The sequence below is a fragment of the Strongylocentrotus purpuratus genome, unplaced genomic scaffold (assembly GCF_000002235.5).
Source record: "Strongylocentrotus purpuratus isolate Spur 01 unplaced genomic scaffold, Spur_5.0 spur5_scaffold_19, whole genome shotgun sequence".
Lineage (NCBI taxonomy): Eukaryota > Metazoa > Echinodermata > Echinoidea > Camarodonta > Strongylocentrotidae > Strongylocentrotus > Strongylocentrotus purpuratus.
Window position 1 is genome coordinate 27893798 of NW_022145604.1, and position 14868 is coordinate 27908665.

At 36.9% G+C, this 14868-nt stretch overlaps 1 protein-coding gene across 1 annotated transcript in view; it reads left to right on the forward strand.

The window, feature by feature from the left end:
- Nucleotides 1-14868, forward strand: part of LOC592461 (sushi, von Willebrand factor type A, EGF and pentraxin domain-containing protein 1) — a 97855-nt gene that overhangs the window by 57349 nt on the left and 25638 nt on the right. The window contains exons 32-43 of the mRNA XM_030989881.1: nucleotides 1957-2118; nucleotides 3806-4015; nucleotides 4879-5580; nucleotides 6632-6862; nucleotides 8331-8484; nucleotides 10007-10162; nucleotides 10365-10644; nucleotides 11539-11826; nucleotides 12432-12576; nucleotides 12980-13100; nucleotides 13538-13671; nucleotides 13991-14201. Of these exons, the coding sequence (XP_030845741.1) occupies nucleotides 1957-2118; nucleotides 3806-4015; nucleotides 4879-5580; nucleotides 6632-6862; nucleotides 8331-8484; nucleotides 10007-10162; nucleotides 10365-10644; nucleotides 11539-11826; nucleotides 12432-12576; nucleotides 12980-13100; nucleotides 13538-13671; nucleotides 13991-14201 (2794 nt within the window). The remainder of the gene's footprint in view (nucleotides 1-1956; nucleotides 2119-3805; nucleotides 4016-4878; nucleotides 5581-6631; nucleotides 6863-8330; nucleotides 8485-10006; nucleotides 10163-10364; nucleotides 10645-11538; nucleotides 11827-12431; nucleotides 12577-12979; nucleotides 13101-13537; nucleotides 13672-13990; nucleotides 14202-14868) is intronic.

The following is a 14868-nucleotide window of genomic DNA, read 5'->3' on the forward strand; positions in this document are numbered from 1 at the left end:
TTAAATATCCCTCCTTGCATCACCCCAAACCCCTGCTTTGCATGCTCACTATGGCAAACAAATGTGAACATAATTGTTATTAGACTCAATGAAATTCAAATTACTATCAAAAGCTGTCTTCTTTTTCTTATTTTTGACAAAACTTTAAATTTTTCTGCTTTGCACGGGAGGGGTGAAACTCTCACCTTCATACACCCACCCACTACCCTGCTTTGTGTGCTTACTATTGGCCTAATGGCTTTATTTCTCGAACTCAAGATCCTGGATCAAACCATGGAGCCTGCATCGAATAAGAGTCGTTGAAGCTGTAATAATAATAATAATACATAACATTTATTAGGCGCTTAATACGGGTGTTTCTAAGCGCACCATTGTCTGACCTAAAATTTCCAACTAAATAAACACAAAAAATATAAATTTGTTCTTTATTCAATAAATCATGCATATATAATAACAACAATTAAAATGAGATCAAACATAAGGTCAAACATAAGATCAAACAAAAGATCAAACAAACAAAGGATAAGATGGTGTGCACCTCCTTTGACCGACTCACAACTGCAGAATAGCATTCATGAATTAAAAAGGTGCGTTTTCAGCAAGGACTTAAACTGGTCAAGTCAGGTAGTTTATTCCAAAGGATAGGGGCATTTACTGAAAAAGCTTGATCGCCATATTTTGAAACAGAACAGGGTCCAAGGGTTAACTGCAAGGTTGATGATGATCGAAGAGGTCTTAAAGAACTAGATGACTGTAAGGAAATCAAATTTGAAAGATATTTAGGGGCTTGGCCATGGAGAATTTTGTATGTCAGAAGAAGAACTATAAGACATTCTCTCAAAATTTAATGAAATGCCAAAGCTTCAGCGCTTTGCGCAGGAGAAGGAAGCTCTATCGATTCCTCCCTGCACCCATGCTCACTAATCATAATGGCTCACTTTTTTTCTTGCAATCAATTACCTTTATCATAGAGAAGCCGGCATCGAATTAAAGACCAAATTACTGCGATATGTCTTCCTCCTCTCAAAATATTGCTGAATAAACGTCACAGTTTCTGCGCTTCTCCTGGGAGGGGGGAAACTTCCTCCTCCCTGCATGCACCCACCTCCTCCCCATTATTTCACACAATTTTTCAAGTTTCTACATCATAAAAATCCGGCATTAAATTAGAGTCGAAAGTATACCATGAGATGTCTTATTTCTCTCAAAATTTGATGAAACTGCAAAGCTTCCGTGCTTCGCGAGGGAGTAGGAAGCTCTATCTATTCTCTTTGCACTGACTCCTCCCCCACTTTATATGTTCATTATAGCTTTAAATTATTGCTCGCAATCATTCAGTTCCTTCGTCGTATCGAATTAGAGTCGGTAGTACTATGAGACGTCTTAGTTTCTATCAAAATTTGCTGAAACGTCAAAACCTCCCTGCACCCACCGTTAGGGTGGACACTACCGCCCCCTGAAATGAAATGACCCTATGCACAGGTGTCTTGCCCCCCCCCCCCCTAACAAAAATAACTTTCTGTTTTTCTGCAATCGTTCTTCATTTATCATTTCTAATGTAATTCTTATCAAGTACTTCACTAAATAGCTGCACATGCAGTTATTTTCTGGCAAATTTGCCAGTCATGATCAAATCATAGCCTACGTAACTCTTAGAAGAGAACGTTTGTGGACTTATGTCCTTCACACTCCTTATCATTTTTCCTAAATATTGTAAGGTGAATTTATTTTCAGTTGATTAAATATATTCTGTCTTTACACAAGTTATCCATTTTAATAGGTGATTGGTACTCTTTAAGGCTCTTAGATATTTGAAGTACAGACTCGACAATTCATTTCAAGAAGATCAATGGTTAAATAAACATCCTCTTTATTTGTGCATCAATGTTACAATCCAATCTTGCCAAATACAAGCCAAATTATATTTGTGTGATCCTTTTTGTATACATTGTGCAGAGTTTTGTGCAGCCGGAGAGTACTCTTCATCAGGCTTTGGCCCTTGCATGGCATGTCCGCTTGGTACTTATCAGAGTGGAACTCAGCGAAGTACATGTCATCAATGTCCGGGTGAGACTACAACACTGCAGACAGGTTCTACTGATGCATCTATGTGTGCTGGTAAGGACTGCTTGAAAACATCTTCTAAGTAATAAATGCACATTGAATGTTAAACGGACTTCATTTTCACAAAATGGAAGGTACCCTTGGCGTAAGATTATCCAAACACCAACTTGAGTGACCTTAATCTAATGGATCCTCAGTCACCTGCAGTGCAGGTACATGTTGTGGTATTATGATAAAAGTGATACACCCCTCTATTTGGCTTGTGCATTTTTTAATTTTTTAATTTTTTTTTTTAACTTGAAAATTAGCGTATTTGCTTGGAAAGTTACTTCGTGTGTAATTGCCCATGCATGCCTATTCATCGTAATCTGAGTAAATGGCAGGTTGATGTGAAGTGAGGTTTTTCTTAGTTTTATTGGATCCCCCGGTGTATCTTGGTATAATCTGCACACCTATAACTTGTGGTAATGCTGCCCCCAGTGTTCCGTCTTCTATAGGGTAAAAGGCCACATTTTTTGGGATGGTTTATGTGCGCTCTATAGGCCACATTTTTGAAGGGATTCTATTCAAATTTTAAACGAAGGTGTATCTTGGTATAATCTACAAGCCTTTAGATTTCGGTAATGCTGCCTCCAGTGTTCCGTCTTTTATAGGGTCAAAGGTCATATCTTGATAGATGTCTTGTGTGCACTCTACCGTGTGAGTCAAAAAAAAGTTTACACCTGGAAAATTGCTTATTATTTAAAAAATCATCAATGAACAGTAAATTATTATATAAGTGTTTCATCCCAGATCATTTAGTATCATTTTGGTTTGGTATGTGTTAATGCTTGAGTGAACAGGAGGCATTGTTTGCAAGAGTGCAAAAATCGACTTGCGATGTTTGATCCATTCAAATTTCTTTAAACACTATTCTATATTCGTGTTAATACTAAATAATTTGGGATAAAACACTTTTTCATAAGATGTATGATAATTTACTGTTCATAGATGATTTTTAAAATAATTTGTGATTTTCTAGGTGTAAACTTTTTTTTGACTCACAGTGTAGTGTGCGGTCTAACTGCATCATTTCTTAACAGATTTCTTTCAAAATGAGTATGGAAGTGTATTTTGGTAAAATCTATGCAACTATAGTTTTTTGATGATGCTGCCACCAGTGTCCCATGTTTTATAGGGTCAAAGGTCATATTTTGGTGGGTGTCTAGTCTGCGCTTTGCAGGACATATTTCATGACGGATTTCTTTCAAATTTTGTATGGAGATGTATCTTGGTACAATATACACATCTAATTTTTGGTCAATGCTGCCCTCATTGTTCCGTCTCTTATATGGTCAAAGGTTATATGTCTTTTATGTGCTTTAACTGCCTCATTTCTTTCAAATTTTCTACAGAGATACATTATACTCTAATCTACACACATATTGTTTTTGTGATGCTGCTCCTAGTCTTGACAATAGTCCAAGCCACTAGTTGCAACCTCTCTACGCCATCCTTATGTTTCAAGGAGGGGAGAGGTGATCTTTGTACCTCCTTCGAACATAAGAATGACACAAAATCGCTGTCACTGTCGGGGTATACATTCACATTGCACGGCAATACGGATTGCGATATTTCTAGTTTCATATATTTTGGCATTACAATTTTTTTTAAGGTGATCGACGCTCTAAAGGGTCATAGGTTTTCATTTTAATATTATACAATGTATCATTTCCATTACTTTCTGCATTGATATTTACAGATATTGATGAATGTGAGAACCAGCCGTGCCAAAATGATGCAAGCTGCCTTGATGGAATTAACTCCTTCACATGTATCTGTGGATTAGGATATACAGGGTCTACGTGTGGTGATCAGATTCTACCGTGTGACTCCGATCCCTGCCTCAATGGAGCGTCTTGTGTGGATGAAGTCAATCAGTTTACATGCATGTGTGCTCCAGGATATACAGGTATACTAATGATGTTCATCATTTTCAACAAGTCAAAATTGTACAAATTTCAGTTTAAGACAAATGAATTGTCTTTTCGTCACCTACGTAGTCATCTTTTATTGTATGTTGACCTTCCAACAAATTTAATAACCTTTTGCATTTTAAGATTCTTGTATCCCCTTTTTTAATCAAATCTATTGTTTACCTGTTCACTTTAATATCCTTCGAACATTTCTTTCATTTCTTCCTATAAATGAATTGTTCTCTCTATCTTCAGATATTAAGCAAATAATTACTGTTGGTGAAGGTGATGGGACAAACTATAACTTCCGAGGCGATCTGGATGTAGCTATCTTTCTGAAGCAAAGCTGAGGAAAGATGGCGTATATATTCAGATCGCTGAGGAAGTGATAGTTTGCCATCGCCATAAGGTGATTATTTGCTTTATATTCCACATTGGAAATATTTCACTTCTGTCATTTTAAAGCAACAAGTCATCAATTAACAGCTAGCTAATGGTGTATAATACGTGCAGTGTATGCAGTATGGTGGTGTGACCATAATTTGCGCGTGACTAAAGTGTGTGTACTTACACTAAAAGCGCTTAAAGAGGAGAGCAATACGCAGCATACAGAATTAAAGTGCGTTGCACTGTGTAGATAGTACTTCTATCTTCAGTGAAAGTGAACCTTTTGGTTCTCTCATCAATGATAGGCGAACTATCTTTCATCACATGATTTACTTTTGACCAATCATAGAGCAAGATTCTTAGTATGTGGAATATAATAATTTATACATTAATCTTTTTGTGCATTCCCTGTGTTCAGTGCTCTATGTCAACCACAGCTAAGACTCTTTTTTTTTCTCTCCAATGTTGACAGGCTCCCTGTGTGAGGAAGAAATTGACTATTGTGATCTATCACCATGCATGAACAGTGCAACCTGTACGAATAGCATTGGCGATTTTGAGTGCTCTTGTCTCTTTGGCTTTGGTGGAAAAACTTGCTCAGAGGACATAGATCATTGTCTTGATAATGCATGTGAGAATGGTGCAACCTGCTTAGTCTCTGAACTGTCATTAGGTGGATACACCTGTCAGTGTGAAGAGGGATATATAGGAGTGAAATGTTCTAGTAACATTGATGATTGTAAGAGCAGTCCTTGCTTAAACGATGGTAATTGCACTGATGGCATCAACAGTTTCACCTGCTCATGTACAACGGGATACAACGGTTTTATATGCGACAATGACATTGACTTGTGTGCTGATTGGAACTGCCAAAATGGTGGCACTTGCAAAGATCTTGGAAATAGAGCAGTCTGTGCGTGTCCTGAGGCTTATGCCGGACAGTTTTGTGATGAAGTCAGGACAGCATGCAGTGACTCTCCCTGCATAAATGGAGGCACCTGTACAGCTGTTGATGATACCACCTTGGCCTTTGACTGCATCTGTACCGAGGGATACATTGGACAGACCTGTGAGACAGAGGTCAACTTCTGTCAGCCAAATCCTTGTAGGAATGGAGCTATCTGTGAGGATCAACCTACAACTTACATCTGCCACTGCCCTGACGGATATGAAGGTATGTGATTTCAATTGCCACCAACAGTCCTACCTGAAGCAAATTTTGTAAACACTCTCCATTTTTGCAGTTTCACCCCATCTAAGAAGTAGTAGATGTAGGTGCACATCTCCTTGAAATATGTGGCAAGTTCAGTTTGTTTTATATTTTGTATAATTTTCGAATTGTGTTGTCTTTTTTTATTGTTGTTTCTTTCAGGATGGAAATATAGATATATATATATATATATATCTACATATATAAAAACCTTAATGTATAAATATACATTCAATATTTTCTATTCAATATGTTTTGTTGTAAGCACCTTAAGTGTATTGTGTTGGTACTGTGTTGTCTTTTTTTATTGTTGTTTCTTTCAGGATGGAAATGTAGATATATATATATATATATCTACATATATAAACCTTAAAGGTAAAGACCAGTTATGGTCATGCGATTGCATTGTGAAAGAAACGTTGTGGAATCGATCAGAAAAGGTTGATCATCTAGCATCTAGCATCTGCAAGGTTTTGGAATCATGAAAATGATAAGAAATTTGGCCCATTCTTCGTAAAGTTACAAGCACTATACACAGAAAGATGTATATGGGACTACCCTATATCTCTCACAGACCATGAGAGAAACAAATATACCAAATATATGAATTAGTAGGCGGTCTCCAGGCAAATTTTTTATCATCATGTATTAGTCAAAACATATTCTTTCACATAATTGGTAATGAGAGCTTCCATTTCATTTTTTGAAATTGGGGCGTTTCCAATACTGGTCTTTATGTTTAATGTATAAATATACATTCAATATTTTCTATTCAATATGTTTATTTTTAAGCACCTTGAGCACCCTCTCTGGGTGGATATGCTTTGTATTTCAAGTATCCACAACACTTCTTTGTTAAAGGTACAAACTGAAGAAGAAAAAAACATCATTGTCATGACCAACAAGATTCTTTGGCACACTGGTAATAGAGCGTTGAGATGTCATGTTATATAAATTTTAGATCTGGATCTATACTAGTACATATTGTGTTAGGAGGTTCCTTTCCTTTTTTTAGGGGAAACCTGTACTGAGGAGATAAGATGGTGTGATAGCAATCCATGTGGATCGGAATCAACCTGCATAGAAGAACCCCTTTCCTTCAGATGCCTGTGTGATGTAGGTTACTTTGGAGAGAGATGTGAAGAGGTGTTGACTGTCTGTGATGCCCAAGACCCTTGTCTCAATGGAGCTACATGTAACGGAGACTCTCTTACATTTCAATGCCAGTGCCCAGCAGCATATCAAGGTGATTATAATTGGTATTGAGTTTATCCAAGAGGTAGAAAATAATGTTCATATAATGGACAAAGATAACTTGTGGAGATTTAAGCTGTAATGATCATCTAATCTAACTGATTATTGGTGCAGATAAAACTCTGATACAACATCCTTTTTTTCAATTGTTTACGATATGTTTAGTAAAATGTGTCACTTAAAGATAACCCTCGTGTAATCATATGCTTTTGTAAACATGTTAATTCAGATACCCTAATTTATATATAAACCTATGAACTGGGACCTACATAATACAAGCTTTGCTTTTTAGTAGATACCCCACTTTATTGATTGATTAATATGTTTGTATTCTCTGTTATAACTATTATCATGTACATTATGTTTTCTACATTGTATGTTTAGTTATAATAATTACCATTGTTCATTATGTTCAATTATGTTATCTTTGATAAAGTGAAATAAATAAACTTGAAACTTGAAACATAAAAAAAAAAAAAAGGTTGAGGTTGAAAAAACTTAGAAATAATAAGAATTCTGTAAAATAATATATTTCTTCTTTTGAAATAATGTTTTTAAGCTACTTATAAAACTTGCATAAATATTTTTATCTCCAAGATCTTCCTTTACTTGATTATCAATCTGCATGTAAATTTATGCATATATTTGGCATAAATTATGGTATTAGATGGAAAAAGATTTACATAATAATGATGATGTAATTGTGTTCTTCACCCCATTTTCAAGGTCTATGCAAAATTTTGCGGCGATCGGTCGTGGCACGGCCATGTCTCTTGCTTTAAGCTATGGTCACAACTCAAAGCTGCGACCGACCGATTAGTAGCCTTCTCCGTCGCCACTGAAATTTAGGCATCACCCAACGCTTTTTTGTAGAAGTCGAGCAGCCTGTAGAGCCCCAGCGATGCCTGGGCGGTGCCCTGTCGATTTCCAGTCGGTCGCCGATCGATTTTAGGTTAAAACTAGGCGAAATTGGGGAGCTTCTCCGGGTGGCGTCCCGGCAGTGACCGACCGATGACCGACCTAATCGAGCGTTCGCCGTCGAGCGATGTACGTCAAAAATCGAAGCCGCTAGGTTAAAGGCTGTCGACCGATTTTGAACTCCCCGCCCAGTGACCAACTGATCTTCCAGCAGCGACCGTTCTGCAGGCTTTGACCCAGCGGCTTCGATTTATGACCTAAATCGCTCGACGGCGAACGCTCACCGAGTGGCGGCCACCAGGGCACCGAGCGTATTTTGGGCGGAGAGTGAACAGTGAGCAGGCGCCGCCAAATTTTAACTCCATGCAAAAACTTCAGCGGCGATCGAGCGATGCCCTAAAAACAAGCGGTGCCTGGGCAGCCGCCCCTCGGTCTCCGGGCGAAATTGGCTAAAAACCTGCTGACTGGCCGCCAAGCAGACGTACCATATTCAAGGATTTTGATATTTATGTAACCTCTTGTTCCCGCTCTCTACGAAACAGGGTTGTTATGCGAGCATGAGATCAACCCCTGTGCTTCTTCACCCTGTCTAAATGGAGGTTCCTGTGTGAAAGATCTACAGTTTTATCGGTGTGACTGTACTGCAGGGTTTGAAGGAATACGCTGTGAAGTCGATCGGGATGAATGTGCAAGCGAGTAAGCTAATCCAAGTTTTCCAGACAATTATACACTAACAGAACACTCACACATAATCCTATGTGTGCTTCAGCCTTCACATTTATTGTTTGTGGTTCACATAACCTGTATCTTTATAAGGCCACAAATGTGTTCTTGTTAACCCTATTAAGCCCGGGGGGGGGGGGGGGGGGGGGCTTGAGAAGCCCCCCCCTCGACATTTTTCGCGATAATTTTTTAACGCAAGAAAATCTTGCACTGAAATTTTGTGACTTTTTTCTTTCGAGTCTTGCGCAACTTTTGAAAGAAATTTTTCGAAAATTGGACCTACCATTACAAAGGCACGTGTCCTTTTGTCTTCGCATGTCAGCCCGAAAATCGCTCATTTTTGTGATTTGTGTACAAAACATATGGAAATATCATTTTTCAAATAAAGAGGTAAAACATTGGTTATTTGGTCTTGTTTAGATTTTAGGTCTTTATTTTGGGGTCAAAATAGTTGAATTATAGTTGGAAATAAAATAAAACAACAAAAACAATAAAATACATAAGTTAAAAAAAAAAGAAATACGTAAGAAATTATCAAAACAATAGATAACATAAGGAATAACCCTGGTTTTTCAAATTTTTGTGTTGTATTATTATTCCAAATGGTCTAACAAATATATGTAGTGAGAAAGAATGCTTAAATATGAATAATGTCTGATTTATGGGCAAAAATGTGAATTTAATGACCTTATTTGCATAAATTACCATAAATATGCAAATGAGTGAATTTTTCAAAAAAATTGAAATTACCATAGTATTCTATACACTTCACTTGACATGTATGCAAATTTTCGCGGCGATCGGGCGTTTCACGGCCGAGATCATAGGGGGGGGGGGGGCCTTAGAAGCCCTAGCACTAGTATAAGCATAGGTACTAGCAAAAAAACAAGAACATTATTTAACTTACGTTAACAAAGACAAAGACAAAAACCTGATCAAACATTGCTAATATATCTACTGAGTAATAAGGTCTTATATCTCCTTTTAACAATATGTATTGATGGACTAGATTTAAAGTGTTCCAGATTTGGGCCCTTTGAAAAAATAGTTGTTTTTTTTATCTTTGTGTATCAAAAAGTGTATCAAAAAACAATCCTTCCCTCAGTGGGTGCCTACTGTTTTGTGCAAAATCTGATAAATATATATATAAAATGAATATTAGCATAATCAGATTAAACAAAAAAAATTGGCGACCGATTTTAAATCAAATCAAATCATTTATTTCCAAATTCCAACATCAATTAAAAACAATGTGTAAAAAACAGTCAATAGGCAATAAAAACATTATAAAACTATGACATAGATATCTGCACTTTCATACAAATAAAATAATCCCCATCTTTCCTGTCAATCAATAAGGTTGCTTTTTGTATAACCTTTTTGTTACACATAGAAAAAAAAGCCTTGATCAGTCCTCTTCTTCATGTTGGTTTAGAAACATGCACTGTGTTACATTTGTCAGATTCTCATGCATATTCTTTCTCTTCTTAAATAGGCCATGTGAGCATGGAGCATGTATTGATGGAATCAACGCTTTCTCCTGTGACTGTGAAGCTGGATACACTGGCCAATCATGCAGTGAAGACAAGTTTTGTGACGCCAACCCATGTCAGAATGGGGGATCTTGTGAAAACCTAAACACAAAATTCAGGTAATCTAAACATATTACAAGGGTCATTAGCATAGCATAACTGAGTTTAGAACATGTTCTGTCAATGTACTCTCTTCCCTATTATTTGTTTGGAGTGGCCCCCTTTTCTATAAACCTCAAGCTGCTAATGTCTTTGTTCTAATGAGCATCTTTAATCTAACTTGATAGTTTTATAAATCGTTTATTCCTTTCTATATTGTAGTTGCCGGTGTGCTCCAGGATTTCAGGGGAAAACATGCAGCAGGCAAATAGACTACTGTCGTCAAAAGCTATGCATAGATGAAAATACTGTAGGCTGTGAGAATTTAATCGATGATTACACATGTATGTGCAAGGATGGTTTCACTGGATTAATATGTGAGTCTGAGATCAACGAATGTGAGATGTCACCATCCCCTTGTCAGAATGATGGAAGGTGTATCAACCAATGGGGAACATTCATCTGCCAGTGTCAACTAGGCTTCACTGGTAATCTGTGTGAAGTAAGTATTCAATTAGTATTGATTCTATATAAATCAAGATTATGATTGCTTTAAAGGCATCGTTTAACATTGTTAAATCTGAGATGCATGACCCTATGTGTTATCAGTGTAAGTGATATGGTGTAATTTTGAAGCCCTAAATACATTGCACTTCAAAACAAACATGAAGTGCCTCACAAAAGTAAAAATCCTTGAGTGACTAGTTTTACCATACTTATTTTCCCCAATAGACTATAGTGTTATAAAAACCGTTTGGAAAACAAATTTTTGGATTTCAATTTCCAATCATAAATATATTGATAATCAGACAGACGATGGGGTTGTAAAAGCCATGGGATTCCTGACTGAACTAAAGGATTATAATTATCATTGCAGCATGAGCTAAATCCAGGATTTTGTTTCAGAATCTGAGACAGTTACCCAATCCCTTTAACCACTTGACTGCTATTGGCTTGAAATGGGTGCCTTTACCCACTGTGCTACAGCATTGTTGTACTGTACAGAAAATGTACACCGTACAAAAAAAAAAAAAAATTGGAAGAGCGCCATCTACTTTTCAAGACCTGTATAACATCATTGCAGTGCTAATTACACAGTAGGGCTAGGCATTATACAGTAATACATCCTTGAAAGTGCAGTGCACTAAGGACGTACATGTACGTGCTATGCACAGGCATGCGAGAGCGAGAACACGTACATGTATGTGGTACGCAGTCTAGTGGTTAATAGGAGGTCACACTTTAAGCCATCTGAAAAGAATAAAATCGCAATAAATGATTATTCTCCTTAGCATGCAAATATACGGTGTACATGTACTTGTGTTGTAATATAATGTTTATTATACATAGATCCCTAAAAAATTAATATGTGTATCAATATCTCACTGTTTAAAAGATAAACATTGCTGACTGCGTGAACCATGCCTGTGAAAACGGGGCATCCTGTATAGACGGCATCAATAGCTACAGCTGTCTTTGTAATGAAGGAAGATACGGGTCACGGTGCCAGCTGAAGTTAACACCATGTGATAACAACCCCTGCTACAATGGTGGTGTGTGCACTGTTAATCGAGATGGTTTCTCCTGTGAATGTCTGCCTGGCTTTGCAGGACCTTCCTGTGAAGTTGACATTGATGACTGTGTCAATCATCGCTGTGCTAGCGGCTCGACCTGTGAAGACCAGGTATTAACTTTAGTATATTCCACATACTAAGAATCTTGCTCTACGGTTGGTCAAAAGTAAATCATGGGATGAAAGATAGTTCGCCCATCATTGATCGGAAAAGAAAAGTGTAGATAGTACTACTATCTAAACAGTGCAACGCACTTTCACTGAAGGTAGAAGTACTATCTACACAGTGCAACACACTTTCTTGTAATATGTTGCGTATTACTCTCCTCTTTAAGCACTTTTAGTGGTCGAACTGTGGTCACACCACCATACTGCATGTATTATTGTTGGTATCGTCAAGGTTTGCTAGCTGTAAATTGATGACTTGTTGGTCTAAAATGACGGAAGAAATGAAATGTTACCGATGTGGAATATAAAGCAAATAATCACTGTACAGTATTTTGCATGCTCTCATAGTATAGGCCTACTGATCAGACTGTTGGAAGCGAATAATTCATAGAATAAAAATAAAAAGATATCACAAATTATGTTCAATTTTTAAAGTATATTTTTGTAATATAATATAATTGCATCAAACACATACAAATGAGTTGTTTGACATGAAGGTTTCATAGGTTTCATATTGTGTAAATTTCTTTCAACTTTTAATAATATAGTGGGACAGCTACCGCTGTATATGTCCACTGGGTGTTACTGGAGACTTCTGTGATCAGGAAATTGATGACTGTCTTTCTGGTCCTTGCCAGCATGGAGCGACTTGTATAGATGGAAGATCAAGATATACATGTGCCTGCTCAAGTGGTTAGTAAGAAATCGCAGTTCAGATCTCTGTGCCCACCCTCTACCAATATGCCACTAGTTTGATCAAAGCTTTCATGTTTTTTCGCACTAATACATCAGTTTGTTTTCACAGAGTTTTTTATGATACAAATGACTGAAGGCACATGAATTCTTATGACAATTTTGTTATTAGAATTGAACACCATTTGATAAAATGATTAACAAATATTGCCTCCACATTCACATTTCTTTCGACCAGGAGGCGTCTTTTTGTACCTAAATATATATAAATTGTAATTTTTAAACAGGCAGTGAAGCATATCAAAAATCTATTTGTGGTGACACACAAATTGACGAATACATACTGTTCATATTTTACGATTTCATTTGAAAGAGTCAATGTTTTGTGTTTAATTCTTTGAAGGATTCACAGGATACGTCTGTGAAGTTGACATCCTTGAATGCTTCTCTAACCCTTGTGTCAACTTTGGTACATGCATAGAAGGAACTGATAGGTTTGATTGCCAATGCGCAGAAGGTTATCGGTAAGAACTGTAGATATATCAATAAGAGTACTGTATAAGATTATTCTGGTTTTGAATAAATGCTGGAATGCCCGTAATGTAGGGAAATACTACACGTAAATAGCGATGTGACAATATACAGCTGAATTAGGGGAGAAGAGATGTTTATTAAATTCTAAAGAAATAATGAATAATGGTAATAATTATCGCTTCTCATGAAGTGCTTAGGTCTGTCAAACGCAATGTTATACATAACATATAAAAAAAGAAAGTACAACAATATACAACTTGATTTTAAGCAAAAGTATTGTAACAGTTTTCAAAATAAAGATGAAGATTTGAGGGGAAGGCAGTTGAAGACGATACAACTACAGGTAACTGATATTTAGCATTGCATACTGTGTGTTTTGTCAGTTCTTCCATTTGTTGTTATCATGTTTGTTTATTATATATTTCAGTGGTACAAACTGTGAAGAGCTTGTAAGTTCGTGTGTTTCCAGCCCATGCAAGAATGATGGCACCTGCACAGACAGCTTCATGCAGTATATCTGTACTTGTCATCCTAGCTATACGGGGGACGAATGTGAAACAGGTATTAGGTTTCTAGTATCTTACTGTATTTTTTTCCATTCGTCTGATCTACAGGACTACTGTATGTTCATGTTCATGGGTATCAAATTAGTAAACATTTTTCAGTATATATACATATATATATATATATCAGTTCTGACTCAAACTTAATGCAGTGACATTCTTAAACAACTAGTTTTTTTGTTTATGACAGTAAATTATTAAAGACCGTGAACAATGAATAAACGTTTTACTTAACCTGCACACTATTGTATAAAGACAATGAAAGCCCTTTCCCTGTAATTGTGACACATATACTTTGTGCTACCTTTATTCCCCAGTTATTCCTGATAATTACGATCTCAAACTGGTTCCTGAGATATCTTCCATTGTGTTTTCTGCTGATGTGAGCACCGAATTGCAGAATGTATCTGTTTCTCTCTGGGTGAAGGCAGATATGACATCATCTGACAAGCAGCTCATTCAATTTGGGATGGGTAATCTTCAGTTTGGCATTTACAATCCTTGCAGTCTTTTTTTCAAAGAAGCTGGGTGAGTGAATCTGTTTAGTTTTGATTCAACATTACCCAGAATATGGTTGAGAATTATGAAGTAAGAATTTTCATTGATCATAGAGCACTTATTTATTTTTATTCCCCTCCCCCTTCCACATAGCCTATCCGATAATCGTCATGCTTTACAAGTATGCTAATCGCATTATGGAGACTGACATTGGCACGGCCGTCAGCCCGAGCGCCTATCGTCACTGGTGCATGCGAAAATTTTCATTTTTTTTTCATGTTCATTGTTTCGTTCATAGAAAATCTACCCCTTGCAAAGCTCTCACATGAATATTCATGTCGCATGGACCAAAATAGGCCAATGAGCGATGAGGAAACTGGAGATAACATTTGATTAGTTGAATCAAAGTGATCGATCACCAAATAATGCTAGTCTTATGAATCATGCATGAGAATACGCTTGTCACACATACGATACACAATAATATGAATAATGATGAGTTCACCAGTGATGATAGGCGCTCGGGCTGACGTCCGCGCCGATGTCAGTCTCCATAACGCGATCAGTATATTTGCCATAAAGCCCGACGCCCATCGGATAGGCTACCTTCCACAGGGTTCTTTATGATTTTCAAAACATATTCCATCATATGCAGTATATCCATATATCATATACAAATAATTAAAGAAATAATTTT